Genomic DNA, 12,061 nt, shown 5'->3' with positions numbered 1-12,061 from the left:
ATCAATAGCATAACATTTAAAATTAAAACTAGTGCTTAATGATTTATAAGTGCTCAAATTTCTGATTTTGCAAAGTTTGAAAAAGTCATTTCATTTGAAGCAAAAATTCAGCTGTAGCATTGCATTTTTACTGGCTTTAAGAAATTCAATTTAACATTTGATAAGTTAAAATTATCCAAAATTCAATTATATTTAAGGAAGCTTACTAAAGCAACTTCAGGTCATTTAAAATATAGTGAAAATGTAAAGCTGTAGCAAAGACATCAATTCATTAAATAAAATGCATAAAAGGAAAACAGAAAGGTTATTCAAAAGTAGAAATACTTAGAATAAATATATTAGGAGACCTAACTTTATCCCCATATGACTTTTCATTAAATAAATATGAGAGTAATGGGAAACTATGATTCTCTCAGTACCTTGCCAAGAAGAGCATTGTTCTATATTTCAACCTTTCAAATAAACCAGTAATGTTAGCTGAGTACAAACTTTTTTGACTCATTTTATTTTACCACTGTTTGTTCATAGCCTAATGCAAAACATGCAAGCTTAAAAACAACACAGTAAAATGATAATCTCTAGCTCTGTATGTGTGTCCTTTACATTTAAAAATTTATTTGTGATTGAATGGTATGTGAATATATCTCAATAAAATTGAATATAAAAAATTTATTGATTATTGAGAGGTTCCATTTAGAAAATTGTTTAGCCCACACAGACTCTTAAAAAATTCTTTTTTATTCACACACCATACAGTCCATCCTAAGGGTTCAATCAATGGCTCCTGGTATAATCATGTATTTGTGCATTCACTACCACGATCAGTATGTGAACATTCCCATTTCTTCCGAGGAAAAGCAAAAAGAATCCACACCCCTCTTATATCCCCCTATTATTGACATTTAGCTTTAGTATAGTCCCTTTATTACTACTGATGAAAGAATATTACAATGTTACTGTTTTAACTACAGACCTTAGTTTGCATTAATAGTATTTTTTTCCATATACCACACCATTATTAACACCTTGTAATAGTGACATATATTTGTAAAAATTTTCTTACATTTGTGCAATTAATCACTATCATTGCCCACTCTAGGTTTCACTAAGTTATACAGTTCCAGTTTTTATCCTCTAGCTTTACATGACCCTAATCTTCTTCTTTTAACCATACTCACACTCACCTTTGTTAATTACACTTACAATATTGTGTTATCATCACACCGTATTGTCCTATCCATTTCTGAACATTTACAATCAACCTAATTAAATATTCTGTACTCCTTCTGCATCAATTGCCCAATCTCTACCCTCTTTCTATCTCTTGATAACCTATGCTCTCAAATTTAACTCCCAGAGTTTGCTCATTATAGTTAATTCATATCAGTGAGATAATATAATATTTGTCCTTTTGTTTCTGGCTTATTTCACTTAACAGTGTCCTTAAGGTTCATTCACATCATTGCATGCATCACAACTTCATTCATTCCTACAATCTCTAGCTTTTCAAGCAACAAATTTAATTATTCCTCTTTTTCTACCAATTGTACTTTTAAAAGAAAACTGAAAGCACAATTTCTGTATTTTATTACAACAGAATACAGTGACACCAATAGGCCATGTGTACCTGTGTAAAGAAAACTAGTCTGGAAGCTGGAACAATTCAAGTTTTCCAGCCCAGATTCAGCCACTTGATGTTCTGATTGATTTGGTCACTTAAAACAATAACAACTGAATAGCAAGCATTTTCTATGCATGGTACACCAAGAACTGGGGGTGGTACAGGGTGAGGGAAAAAAGGGATGAGAAAGACAAGCAAGAAAAGTGTATGTATTTCTTAAAATAATCTTGGAAGGTAAGCGTCCTAGTTTGCTAATGCTGAAGAATGCAAAACACCAGAGATGGATAGGCTTTTATAAAACGGGGGTTTATTTCACTACACAGTTACAGTCTTAAGGCCACAAAGCATCCAAGGTAACACCTCAGCAATCGGGTACCTTCACCGGAGGACGGCCAGTGGTGTCCGGAAAACCTCTGTTAGCTAGGAAGGCAGCTGGCGTCTGCTCCAAAGCTCTGGCCTCAAAACGGCTTTCTCCCAGGACGTTCCTCTCTAGCAAGCTTCCTCCTCTTCAAAACATCACTCCCAGCTGCACTCAGTTTTCTCCCCCCAAGTTAGCTCATTTATATAGCTCCACCGATCAAGGCCCACCCCAAATGGGCAGGGCCACGCCTCCATGGGAACATCTCATCAGAATCATCTCCCACAGCTGGGTGGGGCACATTCCAAGCAAATCCAACCAGCACCAAAACTTCTGCCCCACACAAGACCACAAAGATAATGGCATTTGGGGGACACAATACACTCAAACCGGCACAGTAAGTAATAATATCCTCATGGAGAAACAACTCTAAGAGGTCAGGTACTGAGGATGAATAAAATAGTCACAAACATTTGTTACAGAGTTAGGATTCAAATTATCACACCACACTGCCAATTTTATAAAATACAACTCTAGTACCTAGATTTGATTATTCTTAAAGTCCATTTTAGTTTAAAAATATCAAGACAGCACACACACACGGTGACACTGCATGTTAGCATAATCCCAATTACCAAATAGTAATTGGGGGGGTGAAAAAAAAAAAAAGGATTGTTATTTTTAGCATTAATCCAAGCACTTGCAGCACTTTCAGATGGCTCAGACACTAAAGACCTTGTTTCTCACACCTTGCTGACCTTTTAGTTCCTCAATCAGTAACTTCTCTCTTGCCTTAGGACTTCTGCACATGCTCTTTTCTCTGTCAACACTGCTTCCCCTACTCTTCTCCCCGCAGGGCTGGATCTTTCTAATACTTGCCACTCCTTCAGAGAGGCATTCCTTGATCACTATTGTTGCTCTCCCCCATGCCATACACTTTTTCCTTCATGGCATTTATTACAAATTGTAAGTATATATTTATTAGCATATTCACTTATTTAACTTGCACAAATCTTGTGGATTTTCTACTTTTCCTTGTTACCGATTTCTAGCTTCATTCTACTGTGACTAGAGAAAATACTTCGTATAATTTCAATCTTTTTAAATTTATTGAGACTTGATTTGTGACCTAACAAGTAGTCTATCTTGGAGATTGATCCATGTGCACTTGAGAAATGTATTCAGCTGTTGTTCAGTGCTCTGTATTTCTTAGGTCTAAAACTCAGAGAACAGTGCACGTTGTTTTGTAATTGATCTTCTGTCTAAATATTCTATCCACTGATGAAAGTGGTATACACAAGTCTCCAAATTTTATTGTAGAGGTATCTATTTCTCCTTTTTCAGCTTTGTCAATGTTTGCTTAATGTGTTTTGGGGCACTGTGCACTGTGATTAGGTGCATAAGTATTTATAGTTATGTCTTCGTGGTGGACTGACCCCTCTATTAATATATAGTTTCTTCATCTCTTGTAACAGTTTCTTACTTAAAGCTATTTAATCTGATATTAGTACAGCCATACCAGCTCTTTTTCAAAATTATTATTTGCATGGAATATTTTTGCCATCTTTCACTTTCAACCTATTTGTGTGTTTGCATCTAAGGTAAATCTCTTAACCATGTTTTTTGATCCATTCTACCAATCTGGGTCTTTTGATTGGATAATGTAATCAATCCACCCGCATTCAGTATAATTACTAATAATTCAGTAATTTAGCCATTTTACGCTTTTTTCTTGTATGCCATATCTTTTTTTGTCCTTCTTTTCCTTCATTCCAGCCTTCTTTAGTCTTAGTTGGTCTTTTGTGATGTAACAGATTGATCCCTTTCTAACACATTTCACTATAAACTTCAAATACCTTCTTTATGGTTACTGCGCTGGCTGGAATATATTATGTCCCCCAGAAAAAGCCATATTCTTTGATGCAATCTTGTGGGGCAGATATATTAGTGGAGATTACATTGGAATTTTGGATTAGGTTGTTTCCATGGAAATGTGCCCCACCCAACTGTGGGCGATAACTCTGATTGGATAATTTCCATGGGTGTTTGGCCCCGCCCATTCAGCATGGGCCTTGATTAATTTACTGGAGCACTACACAAGCTCAGACAGAAGGAGATAGCAGCTACAGCCAAGAAGGACACTTTGAAGAATGCACGGAAGCTGAGAGAATAGCTGCAGATGAGAGACAGTTTGAAGACGGGCATTGAAAGCAGACTCTTGCTCCGGAGAAGCTAAGAGAGGACAGACACCCCAAGAGCAATTAAGAGTGACATTTTTGAAGAACTGCGGCCTAGAGAGGAACATCCTGGGAGAAAGCCATTTCGAAACCAGAACTTTGGAGCAGATGCCAGCCACGTGCCTTCCCAGCTAATGAGCTTTTCTGGACACCACTGGCCATCTTCCAGTGAAGGTACCTGATTGTTGATGACTTACTTTGGACACTTTACGGCCTTAAGACTATAACTTTGTAACCAAATAAACCCCCTTTATAAAAGCCAATCCATTTCTGGTGTTTTACATTCCAGCAGCATTAGCAAACTAGAACAGTTACCAAGGGATTTGTATTTAACAACCTAAGTCTATAACCTACTAGTTGTTCCCTTGTATGAGCCACCTCTTCCTGTTCCTTTGTATGACTTGTGATCTTCTGTTAATGTCTAGCATTTGACTACTTTGATGTGCTACTCTGGAAGTGGGTTTCTTCTTGCCTAATGTTTTAGCATAGATTGGCTGTGTGTTGAGGCTTTTCTTCAATACTTGACCCAGTTTGTACTGCACCTTTAGAGTAGCCACGGTTAACAGTCCAGTTTTTCTTTTGCACCTGTGTCTTGCCCTGGGTGTGTGCAGTAACTTTCAAGATTTCCCTAGTATGTGCAACTGCTTCCCCTCCAGGAAAGGGTTTCTTTCCCTCTGTACCACCTCAAACAGTCCTGGGCTGTTTTTTATACAGTTTTCTCTCTCCATTAGCTGCAGTTTGCTCAGCTCCACTCCCATGCTCCAAACCACCCTTACACTCGAGCTTTTAGTCTTAGGTCTGTACTTCCTACAGTGGCTGAGCTCCCCACTTCCATACAGCTTTTCTACCTCTGGTAACTTCTGGGTTAGGGGATACCAACCCACAGAGTCAGGTGGGGACAATGTACACAGACACCCAATATTTTAATTTAGATGCACCAGCAATTAGGGTCCAGGCTGGGAGTGTGCAGAGCTTGCAAAATGATCCACCTCCACTTTAAATGCATAAATGCAGAAAGAGCACGACCATGGGTCTGCATGGCCTTGGGTCCCTTTTGTGCCTAAATGTGCATAAGATGCTCAACTGCTGCCATGGGTAGCTCTGTAGTCAGTGACTTTGGCAAGAGGTGCCCAGGCCAGGAACCTGCTGCTGTGTGTGGCATATATCACATGGATCTGAGTGTTTGGGGGTGGGGGGGGCGGTGGCAGTATCCAGACCAGATCTGCCCTGCCATTCTCCTACCTTTTCTAGGTGTTTTTTTTTCCCCAATTCAGCATTTGTAGAGTCATTCTCCAGTCTTAGAGTCATTCTCCAGTCTCAATCACCCCACAAGAAAGATAAATCTGCCCTCTTATTTAGCTGTCTCTAAGGGAAAATGTTCACAGTGAAGTCTGATGTTACCACCTTGATGACATCATCCCCATATTTATATTATCATATTTAATCTCTCTCCCACTAAATCTTACATGCAATAAGAAAAGAGACCATGTCTGTTCTATTCACCACTGAATACTAGCACCTAGCATCAATATGAATTTCAAGTTTATCTGCTAAATAAAGATGGGCTGTGACATGCGGCTGCTTTACTTCCATATTTAGCCATGATGTGTGAACTTTAGTGGTAAACTCACTCATTACCTGTTTGTTTACCGAACATTCTCTCCATCACCAATTTCAACCACCACTCCTAGCATAGCAGTCCAAGAAAACAGCTTGGGATAGGGTTACCAGAGGTAAAAGGTAGTTCAGGTTAAATGACCTGGAGGTCTGTTCAGTTATAAAGTTGGGTACAAATTACACCACCACACTGCCAAGTCCCCACCCCACCCAAGGTTAGTCTAAAGTTCCTTCATCTGGAAATACTCAGGATCACCACTGTTTTTTGGCCTTAACTTTTTTAAGTGTAGATTGCCAAGAAGCTACACTTGGCTACAGTTTCCTAAGTGTTTTTCCAAGAAGATAGGGGGACACAGAACCATACCATACAGGAGAATGACACCTGAACATGAGTTTTCTTTTTTTAAGCTCCTGATGAATCATATATGCATCCAGTGTTGAGAACCACTGCAATTCAAAACTCTGCAACCCATTCCTCTCAAGCCGCGAAAGCACAATGCTTTTTAAAATTACTGCATTGTCATTATCTCTTTAGTTTCTTTTTTTTTTTTTAATTGTAGAAACAATTTATACAACATCAATCTTCCCCTCCCAATCCTTCCAAGTATACCATTCAGTGGGATTAATCACGTTCACAATGTTAAGTACCCTCCAACCATCCTTACCTAGAACTTTCCCTTCATCCCAAACAGAAACCCAACACTCATTTTGCATTAGCTCCCCACTGCTCCTACATCCCACCCCTGGTAACATGTACTCTATCCTTCTGTCTCTATGAGTTTGCATATTCTCTGATATTTTTTGTGGTTAACATAAGGCTTAAATTTAATATACTAAATCTATAACAATCTCATTTGCTTTCATACCAAGTTAATTTCAACAGTATACACAAACTATGTTTCCATACCCTTCCGTACCTTACCTGTATGTAGTTCTTGTCAAATTACTCACTTATACATTATAAAGCCCAAACACATTTTTTTGTTTGCATTTTAGATCCTATAATAACTAAAAAGTGAAGCTACAAATCAAAAACACAGTAGCACTGGTGTTTATATTTACCCATGTCATCACCCTCAAAGGAGATCTTTATTTCTTCATGTGGTTTCAATCTGTTGTCTATTGTCCTATCCTTTCAATCTACAAAACTCTCTTGATCATCTTCTCTTGATCATCTTCTTGGTGATGAACTGTCAGCTTTCATTTATCTGGGAATATCTTAATTCCTCCCTCCTTTTGAAGGACGGTTTTGCCAGAAACAGAGTTCTTGGTGGCCAATTTTTTGCTTCCGGCACTTAGTCTTCCCACTGCCTTCTTGCCCCCACAATTTCAGATGAGAAATCAGCACTTCATCTTATTGAAGCTCCCTTGTATGTGACATGTTACTTCTCTCTTGCAGCTTTCAATATCCTCTAGCTCTGGCATTCAACAGTTTGATTGTAACATGGTGCAGTGTGGCTATATTTGAGTTTATCCTGTTTGGAGTCTGTTGAGCATCTTGGATCTGTATACTCATGTCTCTTGATAAATCTGGGATGTTTTCAGCCATTATTTCTTTGAATATTCTCTCTTCTCCTCTGGGACTCCCACAATGCATATATTGGTATGCTTGATGGTGTCCCACAGATTCCTTAGGCTCTGTTCACTTCTTCATTCTTTCCTTTTTCTCTTCCTCAGACAGGATGATTTCAATTATCTCATCTTCAAGTTCACTGATTCTTTCTTCTGCCAGCTCCAATCTGCTGTTGCCTTCTAGGGAATTTTTAATTTCTGTTACTGCGGTCTCAGCTGTTTGGTTCCTTTACATAATTTCCATCTCTCTACTTACATTCTCTGTGTTCATCTATTGTTTTTCTGATTTCCTTTACATCTTTGAACATATTTAGGACATTTTTATTTTTAAGTCTTTGTCTGGAATGTCCCAAGTCCGCTCTTCCTCACTGATGGTTTCTCATGCTTTAATTTTCTCCTTTGACTGGGCCATCACTTCCTGTTTCTTTGTATGTTTTGTCATCTTTTGTTGAAACCTGGATCAAAGTTCACAGCTTTTGCAAGTCCCTTCATGATCTGAATTTTCTCCCTGCACAAGTTAATAGTGCTTTTCTTTTGGTTCATAAGTTTGGAATAAGAACTAGGAGATAAAGAAGGTCCAATTCTCTTAGTTTGTCTTAATATAGGTTCCTACCTCCAAGAAGCCACAGTATTTAAATATAAAAAAAGCTTATGGCCAGAACTGTGCACTTGTGACTCAAGGCTGAAATGTCCTTTATACCATTCAGATATGCACAAGAGGGAATTATTTTTCTTCAATTAAAGTAAATGAAAGGGTCTAGCAGATCCTGTTTGTATTGCAATGCAAAAACTCATTCCTAGTGCTCACTAAATGAAGCACAGGGAAAGTAAATAAAGCCTATTAGATGATAGGCAAGTCTTCTTCAAATATCATAAAGAAACATTTGTTATGATTTTTATATTTATGACCTTATTCCCAGCACAATGTTTGTTGTGCCCATTAACTGGATGAAGGCGTGACTAAACGTACTGGTTTATGTTCTGATTTGTGATTCTATAAATATACAGAAATCCAATCTGTAAAATCAGGGAGTTGAATTAGATAACCAAATAAGATAACGTGCTATGCAACTGTAAGGTGGTAGTAACAATAATAACAACAAAATCAGCAACACCACCAGCACTTTTATTGCATACTTATTATACACCAGTTATTACACGTGGGGCTTTAGGTGGATTATCTCATCTAACCCTCACAAAACAAAGTAACATGCTTGTCTATCATTTATGTAGTAGTCTTACTTGACCGCAGATACAAGGGTCAACTGGTAAAATGGAAAGATCCTGTGATCTAAGAGGACATACTAAAGTTAAGATTTCACAGGTAAAAGCATTTTGGGGTGACAGAGCTGAGGTGTTCCCTATGAGTATGGGTACTAGAAAAAGAATGGAAGTGAAAGTCAACAAGAGTAGATGAAGTAAAGAAAACATGAGGCTAAATTTCAGATCGGTCCTCCAAAAGACACCGCAATCATCTGGATAACAACACAGACTGGTCATCTGGTTTTGACTTGCTAACTCTTGTACGGGAAACAAACCTATGAATGTACTATTTTCAGTTTAATCCATTTTGACTTCTGTCTCTTGAATATGGCCCTATAATGGTGTCTACTCTCCCTGGGCTCCACTTTGGTTACCTGGTTCCAGACTTTCTACAATAGTATTTACCATTTTGGGACTCCTAGACAGCCCAGGTACATTCCATATCAGTTCAGTTCTCAAATGAGAAAAATAGTAAAAATGCATTTAAATGCTATTACTCTAAACTGCACCCTCTATATTTTTTGAAGACTCTATACTTTTTATATTTCTGATATAAAAAAGACAAAAAATGGAAGATACAGATGAATAACAACACATTTAAAATAGCTAGCGAAATAGCAGACAAGTACTCACTTTAATATTGATGTTGAACTTGAAAATACTCAGAATGCAACAAAATTGCCTAGAAATAAAAATCTCACTAGAAACAAATGTTTTCTGCTTTTCATTGCATTCTCAAGTAGGTTACCAATGTTTCTCTTACCTTAGTCCTCTCCTTATGTTAATCCATCCCTTTTCAAATGCAATTCCTGTCCTAAATCTAATACTTTCTGCTTTATATTCCTTTTGTGCTTTATATTCTTTTAAGTGACTGATAACAACACTGAAAAAAAGAATTATCCTTGGGAAATGTACTTGAGTCTAGTTTCCTTGGCTCATTGACTGACAAGGCAGTTTTGGGTTGTACCCAGAAAATACTAGATATACCCCTGCCTTTTAACATGTTTCTAGCTACATGAACAGAAATGCTGAAGCAAGTTCTCCTGCAATGAGGGGATTTAGATAGACAGATAAAAAGAAAATTCTAATGGAGCAAAGCATCAGAAAAAAAAAGTTTTTAGTAACCTATGGTTAACATAACAGTTACTTGAAGGAAGACAGCAAATAAAGCAATCAGCTATTTGTGTATAAATGAACCAAATTCTCAGAAATTGTGCTTGAAAGGCTTACCACCATAGATTTCTTAATTCTGAACGTTATGAAAAAAATCCTATAGTTTGATAAAAATTTCTTCTTGGAAAGTTTCAATCTGTCAGTTCTTAGACTGATACAAAAAGGTTTAGTCAGTTTGTAAGTAGGTTTAAGAATACAACAATGAAAACCTTGTTAATCAACTTGAACACATGCTAATTTCTACCACTTACTGAGAAACAGAGTTTTACTTCTATCAAGCAGGAGAAGGGATTTATGAAGGGACATAATATCAAAATGAGCAAGCAGGGGCATTTTTGAGCTTCTGAATTACAAGTTATTTAAATACTTTCTCCACATCTCTACATGCTAACCAATTATTTAAAACTGACATAGGTATCTGATGTTATTAAATATTTAACTGAAAGGTTTTATATTATTGTTGTAGAGAATTACTGAAAAATAAGAAAAATATGTGATAAATATCTAACACTGTAATAATAATAATAATAATAATAATAATAATAATAATAATGAACAAAAGCCCAGATAAAAGAAAATGGCAATTTATCTCCACACAAAGAATAGATTTGCTCCTGATTTGGTGCTAGAAGAGAACCCTAAAACCTGACCTTTCAATAGTGCTCCTAATTCAGAATTTACCACCTCATCCAGAGTATCACAATTACCTCTTTGTCCTGACACTGTTACTGCCAAGGCAATGGATCCTACAATTCTGCTGAGCTTTAAACCAATGATGGAGAACACAACTTATATGACATCTATCGAGACATCCAAAGATAAGCTTGGGGAACAGAGTGGCTGTCCAATGAGGAAGACGGTACCTGAAACCTCCTCAAGTAATATAAGGCCAACATTCAAGGTCACCTGAGAATTAACAACTGCCTAGCTTATTAAATGCTTCCAAATCTCCACACATGCATTCTTAAGGATACATGTCTTAAAGATCTTGAATAATCACTTCAAAGAAGAACTAAAATTAGAGAGACTTTATTGTGGTTTTAAATCCTCTTATTTTACTGATTAGTGGCATCAACTGGGACAAAATGTTTTAAAAACAATAAAGAAAATACTTCTAAGACAACCTAGCTTATTTATATTTTGAATGCACATATTAATATCAAATTAGGAAATATATAAAACATAGTACCTGAAACTGAACTCTTGGACACTGAATCAGAGACAAATTAGTGCCAATTTTCCTTACGATACTTCGAGATGAACCATATGGCTTCCCAGACCAAAGTACCTGAGAATGTAGGGAAAAACAAAAGTTTAATTACAAGACTTTAGAACTGTTAATACGAAGCATCAGACAATTAATTGCATGACATGTAAATACATGATCAGAAAAGCTTTAAATGTTATGGGAAAAAAGCCAACATTTCTCGATTCAAAATTAAAGAATATATATAGTTAGTTGTTATTAATGCAGTATAGTCTAATAAAAGGCATTATATGGAAAAACAGAATAACTAGTAATTTTTAAATAACACTATATTTGGAGTAAAAACTGTATTTTTATTAGGTTTTTACAATATTTTGTAAAGGAAACACTATTTTACCTCTCCTGCTATACTTTGGTTTAAGAATTTCATAAATATATCAAGTATATTAGCTATAATAGACTTTTCAAAACAAATCTAAATCAGCACAACCATAGAATCTGAATTTGTACCATGCAGGTACTGCATACAGCTGTGTAGGTTGTTTCCTGCACACAGCACCTGATGAAGGGAGATTTGGGGGCTGAAATCCAGTCTCACACTGCTCACTAGGCCCTGCATCTGCTTATAAGGCCTTGCCCCAGAGAAAAGGCACCTTTTCTTAATTAGCACCAAGACACTAAATGGGCTAATGGTGGCCTTAGTGAACAGAGTTTCTCAGATCAAATCATAATACACATATTATGGGAATTAGGCTATGCTTAAGCAAAAACAAAAAGCAAACTCCCAAAGCAAAAAGCAAACCAAAAACACATGTAGAATGACAAATCACACAAATTGTACCTTGAAACTTCTCCTCAAGTATATGCTTTCTCCTTAAAGAGAAAAACTATCCATCTGTTTTCAGTACTACACTCGAAAGCCTGGACAGAAGAGGTAGAGAGGTAGTATGCTACTAAAAGCAACTTTAAAAGAAAACAGTAAGAATGACATGACTATTATATTTATTCATTAA

General features: G+C 36.7%; 1 protein-coding gene across 3 annotated transcripts in view; it reads right to left on the bottom strand.

Moving 5' to 3' along the window:
- Positions 1 to 12,061, bottom strand: part of MTFR1 (mitochondrial fission regulator 1) — a 98,388-nt gene that overhangs the window by 57,097 nt on the left and 29,230 nt on the right. For all 3 annotated transcript variants that reach the window (XM_037803611.1, XM_037803610.1, XM_037803612.1), the window contains exon 3: positions 11,031 to 11,129. In XM_037803611.1, the coding sequence (XP_037659539.1) occupies positions 11,031 to 11,129 (99 nt within the window). The remainder of the gene's footprint in view (positions 1 to 11,030; positions 11,130 to 12,061) is intronic.

The sequence above is a fragment of the Choloepus didactylus genome, chromosome 14, assembly GCF_015220235.1.
Source record: "Choloepus didactylus isolate mChoDid1 chromosome 14, mChoDid1.pri, whole genome shotgun sequence".
Taxonomy (NCBI): domain Eukaryota; kingdom Metazoa; phylum Chordata; class Mammalia; order Pilosa; family Megalonychidae; genus Choloepus; species Choloepus didactylus.
This window is presented reverse-complemented; position numbering and strand designations above follow the sequence as displayed.